At 34.9% G+C, this 16,337-nt stretch overlaps 1 protein-coding gene across 1 annotated transcript; it reads left to right on the top strand.

The window, feature by feature from the left end:
* The first annotated feature begins 4,446 nt into the window (after window positions 1–4,446).
* LOC112598352 (alpha-protein kinase 1) lies at window positions 4,447–15,994 on the top strand. Its single transcript, XM_025344777.1, has 2 exons — window positions 4,447–6,936; window positions 15,824–15,994. The coding sequence occupies exon 1, from the start codon at window positions 5,195–5,197 to the stop codon at window positions 6,893–6,895; it is 1,701 nt and encodes a 566-aa protein (XP_025200562.1). The 5' UTR covers window positions 4,447–5,194; the 3' UTR covers window positions 6,896–6,936; window positions 15,824–15,994.
* Window positions 15,995–16,337: the final 343 nt, after the last annotated feature.

The following is a 16,337-nucleotide window of genomic DNA, read 5'->3' as shown; positions in this document are numbered from 1 at the left end:
ATGTGTATTTAAAATGTATATAATATATAAAGGTACAATAAAAAAAAATAAAAATAATAACAATAAATACTATAACCCGTAGATAACAAAAGTGCACTATATTTATGTGTTATTACTTATTTACAACTACCACGACTTTTATATATATATATATTTACAATATGTAGGCATCTTATGAACTATTTATTTTAATAATTCATAAGTGTTTTCTCAATAAAATGACACAAGAATATCAATCCACGATAAATTTGAAAAACTGCTGCTTTCAATAAAAATAACTATTATATTAATAATGTAAATATGTAGATGTTTACAGAATTATCGATACAACATAACATAATATACGAGTAATACTTATAACGTGATTCTTATGCTTAATGATAAATAATTGCAAATATACACATAATAATTAAAACTTGAGAATACTTATTATTTGGTTGGTCGGAAAAAAATTATAATTATTATAATATATAAGTAATTGTATTGTTATTGAAAACAACGTTAATTCAGCCAGGTATCTACCGATATATTTCCTATATATATTATTTTATTTAAGATTAAAACCTTATAGGTACAATATTAATGAAAAATATTTAAAAATGCAGTTGAAAATATTTGAAATTATATATGCGTGTATTGTTTAAAACTACTATAAATCGTTTCTATATCGTTGTATACTTGTATCATTGATTATAGATGATTATTTATAATATGATATTATTATAATATGATTATTTTATTTATTATTGTCTATTCTATAATCAATGCTTGTATTCAATAATAATAATATATACTTAGAGTACAAATATCGATCGTGTGTAGATATATATTTAGGTACAGTATAGTAACGTAAGATGTAGTGCATCAGAAATTTAGTTAAAGACAAGGCACAGAGGATATAACTGAAATTAACAATGAATACCACAAGGCCTTATTTTAAAGCGCATTCGGGGACATTTTACGTGGTCATGAAATTTATATGTAAATGCATATACGTGAAAATCAAATGTTGTGCATTTAACATTTTGTTCGTGATTATTTCGAGGGAACAATGCGGTTAAGGTTATTACCTAGTCATTATTACTAATTGTTATTCTGTTTTATTACAATATTCTAAAATTGAACACCCGAACACTACTAATTTTGTTAATACAATAATGTATCTCTATAATGTACACTATTTTATGGTCAAAATGTATTGTTTATGAAATACGCAGCTACTATATTCATTTTTATACTTAAACGTAAAAAATTCCTCCTAATACAAAAATTATAAATGAGTGTTCTTACCAAGTATGGAGTACATATGCGCATAATTATAAAAGTATATAAACCAAATCCAAGTCTGTTCCAGTTTATAAATTGATTTTTCTCAGACTTAATCACTAACAAATCAATTTCTTATATACATGTATACATGTAGGTATAATATTAAGATATATAATACTTGTATGATTTTGATACGTTTAAATGTACCTATTCAATTAAATTAAAAACGTTTTTACTACGTTTTTATGCAGTATTTATCAGGTAAAGTATTTATGTATTATATTATGATAACCATTACTCTTTAATGTTTATGCTTATATAATCGTAGATACTCATCATCGCACGCAGTATATATGTTATATAATGTAATTATTAATTATTTTTATCTGTCAAGTTTTATGTACTTTAATAAGTGTGTTTTAAGTAGCCACAGACAATTTAAAAGTTATAAAATTAAAAATATAGATAGAACCCCTATTATCCTATTACCTGAACAATCAAAAAATTATTGTACAAGATGATTATGTATCACTTATCGATTGCATTGACTGTGTAAATATTATAACAAGAAGTGCAATGTTTATGCGTATAATCAATATATAATTAACATTTATGTAGTAAGTACATATTTTATGCGGTGTGTTTATCACACCCTATCTTTATGTAGATTATGATGCGTAGGTATGTACATATATATACATATTTTGTACATATTATGATGATAATTTATATCATATATATTTGTCTTAAAAAAGCGCATCTATACTAAATAAGAGAAAACGTTTTTCTAAAAAAAGGAGGGGGTAGTTTAACGCCATTTCACGAAATAGACATTCAATTATAGGTATACAAATATAATATAAATTAACGATATTTCGTTTAAACTACAACACACATAAATATATTATTATTATGAATAATTTATCGACTGTCGAATTCGACAAAACTGCATGTTATACGATTTCTTATAATATGCCATTTCTATAGGTCAGTGTATCACTGCGTCTACTGACTGCATAATATTATACATAGTGGGTGACGTATAATATGTATGTAATATAGGTACGCGCATATCGTATATCGTTTCAGATAATTTCATCGTTCCAGTGCACACGCGGGCGAGAAGTTTTATAAGTCATCGATACACGTTATCCCCTGACCCCTACACAATAATATTAATATATATTATATTGGTACACATACCATCGGTATAATATAATACGTACTGCATATTTAGACCAAGAGTGTCAAAACGGTTGATCTCGATTCAAAGTCCATCCTCTCTTTTTAGGACTTACAACAATACGTACAGTATTACAATTACATTATACGCGCTCACGCATACTTCTGATTGATTAAACTGTTTGCGTAAAATAGTTTTTCTCTCGTGACACTTAGGTATTATATCTGAATACTCTTCTACACCTTTTGATGATCATTTAGAGTAGTGTCTACGTTTAGCAATTAGAGACAGACTTACTTTATTCCTCACGATTATAATTGATTGGCTAACAATATATATCGTGCAATGATGACATTATAAACTACTACGTTAACAGTATAATATGTATTAATTCATTTTGAAATTTAATTTGACACACTCGTTTTTATAGAACTTAACATTTTTAATTGTATTATTTATTTTAGTGACTTTTTACAACTAATCGTAGTTTTCTGTATTACATATATGTATATTATACATCACAAGTACTGTTTAGACAATATATATCAAGACAGTTATTGAACTATATATATACTCCAATAATAATTATTTAAACTGATTGATGTGTAGTGTGGTGTGGACAGTGTGGTGTGTGTGCTCATGCGTACTTTACTCATGTATTAAATTGTGAAATTCAAAATCGCGCAAAATGAAAAGTAATAATAATTATTAATATTGTAGGTAAATTAAAGGTGATATTATTAAGTCGTATTACATATAGATAACTAACTAAAAAATCATAATTTATATACATAATTTCAATTTTGAACAAAATACATTTTTTTTAAACAGACGATTTCCACGTATTATACATATAATATATATATATATATATATAATTTAACCCGTTATGTAGTACCTATAACACATAGGTTACATAATATAATCATGTCTATTGAGTGTCTATATATATATATATATATATATATATGTGTGTGTGTGATATTGTAATAATAGAGTAGACGACGAGTTGATGCACTTTGATTGGTTGACAATTTATCACTGTGATTATTAATGAACCGCTGTTTTCTGTCTAGAGCAGCTCGCTGCACAATCAGTCATCAAACAAATAATAATATATACACTATACGATGATTAAAAACGTATTTTATATTATGTGATAGGTTTTCATATAACTTATTGATTGATTAGGAGATTTAGCCATCCCGCGTACAATTCCTATACATATAATAATACGATATTGCAAATTGGCAACACGTCGGCACGCGAAGCCAATTTCTTCGAGACACGGTACTACCCACTCGATAAGACCTATAGCGGGGCGGGTGCGCGTTTAAAAAAGTTATCGAGCCCTCAAAAAAAAAAAAAAAAATTTGTTAGGTATTAAAATTGCACGTGTTGACATACGCATTGTTCGCGCCGCCGCATGTGTGCACTGATGACGGACGGTCCGCGTACCTAATATGTCGCAGCGTCGTCCTGCACTCTGCACCTGCAGTCTCCTATGCAAAACAATAATATGCGATTACCTACTCATTAACCTGTTATTACCTATATTACCTCATTACTATTGACTATAATAATATATATCTGTCGCGTTGTACCTATGTACTACCTATATGCGACGACTCGACAAAAAGCGACTTTTACGGTGACACGGCAATCGTTTTTATTTTTCAGCTATACCTATAATATCGTTTGTACGCGCGCGGCGGTGGCGTCGCATCGCCCTGCAGCACCGCCACCATCGCCGCAGCCGCTGCCGCCGCCGATCGCCGACACTCAGCGTCGGCAGAACGGCCGTCATCATCCGCCGTCATCGGAACGCGCGCGCGACAAGAGCGGCCGCGCGGGACGAGACTACACTGGATCGACCTTGAGCCGGGAAATTCGAAAAAGTGGAACAGAAACAATAACCAGCTGCACACACGATCGCCGCGCCGCCGATCTAATTATTATTACTCTTATTATTATTATTATTATTCGTCGTCGTCGTCGTCGCCGTCATCGTTGCGCCGTGACGGCGGCGGTGGCCGAGAGGTGTCTGTCGCGGCCAGTACCCCGCCGCCGGAGGGCGGGAACGCGCCGCGCGCGGGCCAATGAGCGTGCGCCGTCCCACCCACCGACCGGCGGCACCCGGCGCGGCGCCGAGTCGGTGATCGCGAGCGCGCGCCGAACCTGAGGCCACCGTCGGCATTGCAGAAACTGCACCGGTCGCACCCTGACGCCGCGCGTCTCACACCGAACACGTCGCGCGTGTCGTACGCCTCACGCGGTACACATCTACCTACGTATATAATATTATCGTACATATTAGGTATACGCTTTACGCGCCGTCGTCGTACGCCGTTTTATAGAAATATATTATATAATACGTTATATTTCGTACAAAGGCATTCGGATTAATCGCATTATATATTTAAATATATAGAATATATAATATATAATATCACCGTAACCGCGTAAACTTTATATATCATTTCAATAGATCGTCGTCATCATAGCGCGTCTGAGATGTGAACTATTACGTCATTATAATATCGTCGTCGTCATTGATACACACGAATACTGCACGTTGGCGCTCGCGATGCGGTATTTCCCGTGATTTTTGAACACTTGGTCCCAACACCAGAGTGACTTTACGTCCACTGCGATCTCGATTACTTGCAGTCGTTTTCGATATCTGTTTCCTGCTCCCGCGCCCCCGTCACCCCGGACACCATCGTTTTCCCGTGCACCGAAATGGAAGCTGACGATCCACGTCTGGCCGACGAGTACGTCAACGAGTTCGTGCTCGACCACCTGGACGTGTCGACGGTGAAACGCGAGATCCAATCGTCCGACTATCACCACCATCACCACCAACAGCCGCACCAGGACCACGGTGGCCATCACCACCACCATCAGCACCACCAACAGCAGCAGCAGCAACAACAACACCCACCCTGCAACGGTGGCCGGGGGACCGCCGGAGTCAACGCCCGTCTGCCACCGATGCCCATCACGGGCGCCAATAACGGGCCCACGTCCGTGGCCGCCGTGGCCGCCGCAGCAGCCACCGCCACACTGGTGCAGTCGTCGCCACCGCCCCACTATCTGCTCACGCCGCCGGGTTGCGAACAGGAATACCCACACCACCACCCACTCATCAGACACCAGCACGCTCTTAACCAGGTAATCGACGGCGTGAGTGGCCCGGGCGCTGGTATGGTGATACACGGTCACGTGGCGACCACGGCCGCGGCGGCCGCCAGCGTGCTGATAACCGGAGGCGAGGCCGCGGTCAAGGTGTCGAGATCCGACGGCGCGACCGTCGGTTCGATGATGTATCCGAGCACGCCGGGCACGCCCCCCGACACGCCGCCGGTGAGCTCTTCGCCGCCGCCGGCCACGACTATCCGGCAACCGGTGTTTATGGAAGAAATGATATGGCTGACGCAATCGTTGCGCCAGGGACAGGAGCCGTTGGACTTGCGACCAAATTACGCGGGTTCCGACGAAATGCAGCAGCACCAGCACCAGCAACACCAGCACCAGCAGCACCCGCACCACCATCACCACCATCACCACCATCAACAGCAGCAGCAGCAGCAACAGCAACAGCAACAGCAACAGCAACAACAACAACAGCAGCAGCAGGAGCAACAAGAAGAGGAAGAACAGCAGCAACAACAGCAACCGGACTCGGCGGCGGTCGCCGAGTGGAACATGGTGCAACACCAACACTCGACCGTGATACAGCCGAGCAACAGCAACAGCAGTTGCCCTGCGGTCAACGGCAACAAGGCGTCGCCGTTTGGCCGCCCGACCCTCCAAGCGCTGTTGAGCCCGAGCTCGTCCTACAATTACGGGAACAACTGTTCGCTGTACCAGCCGCTGTTCTCGGCCCAGCGGTCGATGGCCCCGCACCAGAACCGGCCGCTGAGCGTGTCCAGCGGCAGCGTCATGTCGCCGGTGAGCTCCCGCGGCGGCGGCGGCAGCAGCGCGTACACCCGCGGCGGCGGGTCGTCCGACGACCTGATCAACGACGCGCTGCTGTTGCAGCTGCCGGTGCGCGACCTCAACAAGCGGCTGCAGGGCATCTCCAAGGAGGAGATCGCCCGGCTCAAGCAGAAGCGGCGGACGCTCAAAAACCGCGGGTACGCGCAGAGCTGCCGGACCAAGCGGATGAACCAGCGCATCGAGCTGGAGAACGCCAACGAGATACTGGCGACCGAACTGCACAAGATGAAGTCGGAGCTGTCGCGGATGACGCAGGAACGCGACATGTACAAGCAGCGGTTTTCCGCGCTGGCCGCGGCCAGGGACTCGATGAGCGCCGCTGCAGCGGCAGCCGCCGCGGCCGCCGTGGCCACGTCGTCCACGTCGTCCACGTCGTCGGTGGCCGCGGCCGCCGCGCAGCGCGTCGACAGCAGCTCCAACTCGCCAGAGCTCTACCTGTGACAGACGAGGAGGTCGTACGCGTCTGCGCTTTGGATATCCAAGTGAGTGATGGCGTTTACTAAAATTATATACCTATACTTTGTATTGTACTTGTACGCCTAACTGTTTATAATACTATATGCGGGTGCTCGGGTACTGTCTCGCGAATGTGTGTCCTGCGATATAATAGCCGGGTTCGCGTTTACGCCGTCTTTCGTCGTGTCGTACACCGTCCAAAAGAAATTTTCCGTCGGATATCCTGACGGTTATCCGGTGAACGACGACGTTACCTGCAATGACATATAGGTACCATCATTATTATTATTATTACGACAGTCGGTCAGATAAAAAAGCACACGACACGATAGATGACGTAGCCGCGAGTCCGACTTAAACAATGAATATAGTATAGTCGGTTTTGTCGTATACCTCCACGCAAATAATAATAATCGATAAATTATAACGTGAGTTACCGTGACACTCGTGTAATACTCGACAATAACCGTCGCACTCTTGTGCCGATGACAGTGGACCACCAAGGATAAATGTAGTCGCTGCAGTGACATACCACCGCGGTATGTGCCGCGGTGGTATGATATGTGATAATGTGGTATACATAATATTATGTGTAATGGTCAAACTGGTATGTGATTTAAGTACGTGTTATGTAACGTAACGTTTACATAAAGCTACATCATTATATGAGTACTGTAATGTCTGTAATAATATGCGTGGACTGTATTCGATTTTTCTAGTGTACTCAGCATTATGGCACTTATGGTACTTGTGCGATAGAGCAAAAAAAAAAATAATCAAAAACTTATAATAATAAATAATTTTGGTATCTGAAGAAATGAGAGAATACGTTTTGAGGAGACATTACTATATATATAATAATATGCAAATCTTGCTAAGGTTAAGAACTTGAGACGACTGGCTTTAGTACCTTGTGCAGCTTTCAAACTTTGCATAGTACAATGTTATTTTCTCGTAATACTTAGTATGACATTCTTCTATTTTTATAATAATGTTAACTTTTCAATAAGCAATTTATCCGTTTTTATTCTCGAATGTGGGAAATATACGAAAACTATACTAAATATATATATATTATACGAGTATTATATTGTTACCATGGAGCGGTTATATTGATGTTTAACTAAAAATAAATTATTTAAACGAAATCTGGTAAATCACAACTACATTTTCCGTCTCGACTTTGTGACATCTTTTTACTGAGTTCTTCATTCCGAAAACACCTTAAATTTTCTTTTTTTTTTTTCAAAAAAATAAGTGTTCAAAACAATTACTGGACTCTCGTATAATATAGTATATTATACTATTATTTCTCTCTACAGTTAAATACAATACTAACTGGTCCTATATACACGGCAGCATTTCCTAATATTTTTTTGTTCCGTACCCCTAAATTTAATATTTTGCCATATAGTACCCCTCATTATAATTTTTAAACTTTTTCACATAATTACTTTTAAAATATTTAAATAAAAAATAAAAAAAATTTCTATGTTACATTCTATATACTCCATATCTATTAGATAAGTTGACGGTTAAGTTTTAATTTCTGACACAAATTTTCATTTTTAATAACATATTTTGAATATTTTCGAAGCAAATCGTTTTAAATAAACAATATATTTTCCACCAATAGTCAATTTTTTTTTCACGTACCCCTTGAGATCATTTCGCGTACCTCAGATTGGGAACCGCTGCTACGGTGTTGCACGTGAAAAATCAAATATAATACCAGTATTGATTTGTCCTGTCTCAGACTTTGTTAAATGTAAATTATACATATTTTCAGGATTTACCATTTGGGCGGTTTTAATAACTATTTTATTTTCTATAACTTTCAATGGCGATGATGCACAACAATATTATTATTCATTTACTGCGAGCCAACAAATCCCTGCACGAGCCGCCCCTTTTTAAAATGAAAATTAAAAAAAAATTCGCTCCGATCGGATGCACACCGTCGTGTGTAGAATTGCACCTATATGTACCAAATTTCAGGACCACACGCGTAGGCAAGTGCGCTAGACTCGGCCAAGGACGCTCACGCGCTCAAACAAATGTCCTTATTATTAATATGGATAATGTACGTCATTGTTATTATTATAATATGATATTCACCCTATAGTGCGCGCGTCGTGCGTATAATATGTATGTACGGTCGTTCGGGCCCGAAATCGTTTAAATCGCCTCGACAAGTGGTGTGCGCAGTCCTTCTCCTCCCCGTTGCGGTGTTGTCAGTTTCACAGCCGTCGGGCAGCACCGCGACGGCGACGTCTGCAATAAACGGCTAATGCGTACTTGCCGCGCGGCAGGTCCGGCGCGATGACAAACGAGCCTGCCGAAGACGTCCGGTCATTATCTATATCTATCTATATCTAACTATATATAAAACGTACTTACGTACCACATGGGTACGCGCGCCGACCGGCAATTGATTCGATATCATTTTTTTTCCCCCCGAAAACGACGTGCGAACAAAAAAAAAAAAAAAAATAAAAAATATTTTAAAAAGTCGAAAACGCGCGCTCGCCTACATACCTACATTATTATACAGCAGGTATATATTATAATGACGATATATTTATACATATATATATATATATATATATATTACCTATATTATAGACCTGTCCATTAAATAAAATATGTGTTTATAAATATGATTTATCGTGTGCGATCTCACACGCGCGCGCGCAAAGGTAGACGCCGTTATCAGTCACACGCCACGCCGTATAGCTATTATTGTACATAACATATATTACACAGGTGTATGTGTTATTATGCATCTCGTGCACGCTACTATATCATAACATTATCTCGTATTATTATTATTATTATTATTATTATTATGTACAACTGCGAGGTACTCACTGATTACGTCGCACTGTGACGTCCACTCTCGGACCAGCTTACCCATACCTATAGTCGTCGACGGCGTTCGTGTTTTTCGCGATGTACAATATTATATTGTAATATTATATTAACGTGCACAGCACGTTAACGCGCACGGGAAAATATCGAAATATTTTTATTTTTCATATTATGCACTGCACAACGACGATGGTACGGTGTCGAGATAATATATAATCTCGAGACGCGAACATTATTATTCTAATAAACCGCCCATATTTATGCACCTGCACAACAATATTTAATGCACGTGTAAGTATTACGCGCGATATTTTGTGCGGTGTAACACGTATACAGTGTGATTTCGTCGAGCATAGGTACTCTTCCTCTTTTTTTTCCCCCATCACCAACAAAGCAATTATTATTCGAAACTCGATTTTTTGAAATTTTTAAATATAGGTACACACGAGAATGACCACATTTTTTTGAGATTTCTTACATTATTATGTTGAGGAGTATATCCTATACGAAAACATGCCAACTTCAATTGTTCAAATGATAACTCCTCTTTTCTATTGTAAATTATTTAACGCACATTGTACTGAAAATGTTGAAGTGTCAAAATAAAAATCCAAACTGTGTGTACCAAATATAAAGGACGATAGGTTCATGATGATGGGTTTGGAAGATGTGCAGGTGGAGGCTATAGTGATTGGAAGTTGTAGTAACCAATGCTAAGTTAATATTAATCAAACTCTTTGAGTATACCAACCAACTATTGATTTTTAAAAGGCAATAACCTTAAATGTATAATACTATTTTTTTATGGATTTTAGAGTTTTTGTTTTTTATTTACAATAATCCACTCACGAAATTTTTATAGCATTTCTAAATTCAGTTATAGAGGTGCTTTTGATGAATCATCACACTTATCTACGCATTTTAATAATTTCTTTAGCATTAAGTTAATAGCTACAGCAGTTAGTCATTCAGATACCTATGCTTTAACAACAGAATATAATAATAAAATAACTCTCGATCATTTTGATTGGACCACTGTATGAGATGTTGGCAATGTATTTTCTTTTATTACGAAATATGAAAAATTTAAGCACTTAATTAGTGAATATGGGTAGTATTGTAATACCTAAGATTATAATACTTTCTTCAATACTCGCCAATGAAGTGTTTCGTTTTTGTTATTTCGTAGAATACACGTTTTTAACTACCTATTAGATTACGGATATGATTTAAACTTTTAAAGTCCTTTATACTTCTTACCCTTATGGTATAGTGATCCGATCAGTTGATCAAGTGTAATTATTTTTCTGTGCTATCACAATCGAATCCTCGAAATTTATCACCATTAAAATACAATGAAATAAATTACCCTGCGAGTAAAAACGTCTAATAATCTAAAATGCCTATATATTTCAAAAACGATAGTAGTATGGAAATTCTATCAACTTTTAACATGGATAACTATTACTATAAAATGTTTGTATATTACTGAAATAATTTCAAAATTTAATGATTTGGCAATAAGTTTCTATGACTGAAATTTTCTTTATATCGTACTATTATATTTTTTCTATATAAATCTCATAATTTTAAAATTGGTTAATTTAATGTGGTAAATGGAAATATAGTTCATTTTATATTTTTTATTGTAAATTCAACTAACTTTAAATTTATTCTTCAACATAGTGTCCCGTAAGTTATATATGATTGATAAAAGATTTTCGCAATGGGGACGTTATGTATTATATCTTATATATTTTCCAAGTTTGACTGTTGTAACTATATAATCACTTAGAAATGTTTCCCTAAGCTTATAATTTGTATGGAGTTCTTAATAAAAAACTAACTTTACAGCCCCCCTAACTAATAAATCTAAATACTTTTATAGGCTACGGAAAAATAGTAACCACCCAAATATTCACACAGGTCAGCGATATTCAAATCCTCCAAAAAATAACTGTATGAGTTAAAAACAATAAATAACTAATATAAATTACATAATTTGTTTATTTGAAGTTTATCAAATAAAATAAATTTAAAAATAAAATATTTGTACAAATTGTCAATCCTTTAATCGAGTTTTATATGTCTTGTAATTAATAGGTTAATTACAATAATAGCTCACAAAAATCAATTATTATACGTATGTATACAGTAGTCAGTAATACAGATTATTAATTATTATTACTTGTTCATTACCTTACAATACTTAACTTATTAACTTATATATCCCAGTCTTAACAAACGTAAAATGCATTAGCATCTCACAATAAAACCTAATATTGAGTAGTACGAGTATCGGAGTATATATTTCACAAACGGATTAACAAAAAATCAAAATGTTTTCGTAATAATTCTAAAAATTCTTTGTTATTTAATTACCTTTTTAATAACTATCTACTTTAAAATCAAAGACAGATAGTGATTTAAGCAATAAAAATAAAGGATAAAAAAATTTGAATTATTTAAATTTTAAAAAAATGCTGTTTTTCGATAAAAGAATCACTCTGTATATATAACCAATACACATCTTTGGCATTCTCTAATATTATTTCACATTAAATAATTTAGAGGTACAGAATATTTGTATATTAAGACAAGCTTGCAGGTCCTTCTCCGTTATCGTCTTAGTTTGCTTCTTATAAAATGCATTAGAAAAATATCTAGATTGCATTTTTTTTTTACATATTATGCATATATATTGATAGCATTGTGATAATTTAATCTCGATATGCGAACATTGTAACAAACATATACGCAATAGGTGTAATATGTGTATACATACGAAAAGTTTTGAATGTATAATATATTATATTACAATACGTCATAAATTGTAATGTTATGAAAATACCATCTAAATCACAAGCGAGATTTTTTGTTTTAAAAAAAAAAAAAGGTTTCTCATCTGCAAACGAATAATTAAGCTTTTAATCAAATAAGCTCTAGTGAAATGAAAAAAAATATATGGTCATGATAGAGTAAAAAACTTTAAAAATAGTTTTTCAAAGATATATAGTGTGCATTTTTTCAAAAACTAGTAATAAAAATTAGAAGCAGCTCTAAATAGAATACAATTAATTACAATGGCGTAGCCAAAATTTTTGAATGGGGAGAGGGCTTAAGGTTTAGATATATACCAGGGAAGAACAACTCAAAATCGTAGCAGGTCAGAATACAAAAAGCAAAAAAAAGTCATTCAAAATATGCATTTTAATTAGAATTATTTTGTGTATAATGTAAAATTATTTGAACTTCATTATATTAACCATAGTCTTCTTGTTTTGATCACTATAATTTACTGAATAATTAAAAATATTAAAATAATCGATTGGGAGGTGGGGGGAGGGTGTTATAACACCTAAAACCTCCCCTGGCTACGCCACTGACTAATTAAAATAGGTATTACTTATTAATTATTATATTATGTTGCGCCATAATGTTGAAATTTTCGTTGAACATGTCGCACGGTACGTACTCATTCAATATGATGTGCACGACGATATAATATCACTCACCTATGTCCTATACATGGTATAGGTCACCAAAGCTTTTTGTTTGTATTGTAAAACAAAAATAATATACCATGCGTAGCCAAACCTGTGAACCGGCTGCAATATTCAGCGCGTGGTTTTTAGATTTTTTTAGTCAAAACAAATTCATAAAAAGTAGTTTAAAAATGTTTATTGGATGTGTTGCGTATATGTGTGTAGGTATTAATAATAACACTCTGCCGCAGACACGAGCTGGTCTCGTTCGAAATAATAATGATTACCGATTTGTTTATAGTTTATGCAGAATGCACGCGCAAAACTGTATCTATAAATGCAACATCACAATAATAATATAATATGTAATATCGCGTGTTAAAATTTTACCAACACAGACAATAATTTAGTTATAAATAGTTGAATGGTTTTTGAACAGACTAATTTAAATCATAATTAACCATCCGACTAGACTTAATTATAGTCTGTATAGACTAAATGAGATATGAAAAATGTGTATTTGCATTAATCAAATGTGCTATTATTTCTAGGTATTACATACTTCGCATTTTATACAAGTTACCTACAGTAAATACATTTGTTTGTTCAGAAAATTCTACGAAACATACCTTATTATAAAAAAAAAATCTGATCTCTAGGAAATACTATTTAAAATAAAAATTACTCATTACTTTATGCAAAAAAATATAATATAATATTATATTTCAATAAATTAATATTTATTATTGTACAAGACGTGCATTACGACAATACGACGGTCTTGGTAATAATTTCTTTTCTTTTCTTTTTTTTTATGATCTTAATAAAGACCATTAATTACAATCACTTAATTTCAAGTTAAATACTTAAACTTAATTAAAGTATTTATAAAGCGTTATATAAATATTAATTATCTTTAGATTGTTATATTTTGTTGATTAACTCGGTCGTTTTTAAGAAGTTCAGATTTTTCTGAACGTTACAAACGAATACTATAAACTCATTTAAGAAAAAAAAAAAAAAAAATTGAACCGTCACAAAACTCTTTAAACGGTATGAAATTTGATTTTTCAAAATTTCACAAATCAGAATCTGAATAAGTTCACTATTTAAGGGAGAAAAAAAACTGGGTTAGTATGCTTAATGAATCGCTTTATATATACAAACAGCAGTATACGGTACCTATATAACACGCGGTGCGTCTGTTAAACCATCGATTTCTATCTCGTTGCGGCGTTTAACACTGCAAATGACGGGGTGGTGCAACTTACCGTGCAAGTATGGCATGTATATTATATATATATATATATATGATATGTGTGTGTGTGTGTGTGTGTATACACAAGGACCACGCACGGGAAACAGTTATATCGTTCGATTGATGTGGGTGAAGTGTACACACACACACACACACACATACAAGGCACTCTCTTCGGCGATGTAGTTTAGCGTGGTTAACTGACCGCCCGAGAATTGGCCATCGGTAACGACTAGCCATTCAGACCGCACGCGTTCTTCGAGACTTTCTCGCATGCAGTCGCTATTATGCGCTAATTGCGATTTGTAGAGTCGAAATCAAAAGAAAAACATTTTTTCTCAGTGCATAAAAGAGATTTTCAACAACAGACATAACATTATATTTTACACCGGTCAAAAACATAATATAAACATGTTAGCGTTAAAGTATAAAACGGTATTATTTAATGAAATATCTATAGGTGCGCTACAACCAAGTTAAGACGATAAACCAAATAATTTATAAATTAACTAAATATTTTATTAATTCTCTGTGATTTTCTAGTTATACTGTGTAATGTGTATAATAGTATGATACTCGGATACAGTCGAATTCGCTTATAACGATATTCCGGGTAAAACGATTCCAAGCAATGTATTTGGTTGGTTTTATATCTTATATGTTGTTACATTTTATAATCCGGATATAACGAAGTTCGGTTATAATGATCAGATTCTCTTGGTCCCTTGAAGATCGTAATAAGCGAATTTGACTGTACTACGTATGTATAAAGTGTTATTTTTTCATTTTTTAATCATTTTGTAGTACAATAGATATAGTATCAGGTATTTCACGTTTCAAATAAATAGGCAATTAATAAATTGACTTGTAGTCATCTTTTTTATATTATTGATTATAGTATGATCATGTGTTTATACATTGAAATCGTCGATATTTTTAATTTTTGTTCGGATTTTCATTTTGTCTTAAATGTACCTACACGAAAAATATTTCAAATATGAAATATACCTATTACTATTTTTTAATCTAATCATTACATTTTTTAATATCAAAATAATAATTATTATTATACATTTATACTTAAACTATTTTCAAAAGGAGATTGTATTGAATGGTTATTTATTCTACAGGTATAATTTATAGATATAATAAATAGTATTAAGTCAATTTTAATGTAGGTAAATAGGTTAATTAAAGCAATACGTCAAGTTATAAATAACTGATTTACTACTTTAAACTTAATATACATAATAAATCCATATAATATAAAATACAATATGATTATTTTTTTTTTCTCAGGTGTCTACCAACGTCCGCCAACAATAATTACGGTTCCCGAGCATCGCGAACTTGAAACCGTATACAGCGATTAACTTCAATAACAAAAGGATAAGACTAATAAAGTAATTTGTTTTGTTTTGTTTTTTTTTTCTTCAGTAGTTATATATTTATATTTTAATAGTGCCTATGCGATTTTTTTTTTTTATTATTTTTTTTTTATTTTGTTATTGTACAGTGATAATATATTTGTTTTCCTTCTCAACGCCAAAGGACTTTTCCCGATAAGTATATAAACGTATACAATAATATTATACAATGTGAAATCGGCGTACGCTTAATAATAATAATTATAATAATATACCAACTCATGTATACGCGTTATGTTATTACGCTTAATGTTTAAAAAAATGTAGGTGTGTATAGGTAACTTAATCGTATACCTATCGACAAATACGTATATAGACTTTCCTCGTTCACATCGAGGAGCGCGCGACGCGTACAGCTATAATCGTTTCATTTTTGATTTTTTCCA

Source organism: Melanaphis sacchari, unplaced genomic scaffold, assembly GCF_002803265.2.
Source record: "Melanaphis sacchari strain LSU unplaced genomic scaffold, SCAv2.0 Contig47_pilon_pilon, whole genome shotgun sequence".
NCBI classification, from domain to species: Eukaryota; Metazoa; Arthropoda; class Insecta; order Hemiptera; family Aphididae; genus Melanaphis; species Melanaphis sacchari.
This window is presented reverse-complemented; position numbering and strand designations above follow the sequence as displayed.

Bases quoted from the DNA above. Each gene is read 5' to 3' on its own strand.
- LOC112598352 (XM_025344777.1), top strand. From the start codon at position 5,195: ATGGAAGCTGACGATCCACGTCTGGCCGACGAGTACGTCAACGAGTTC.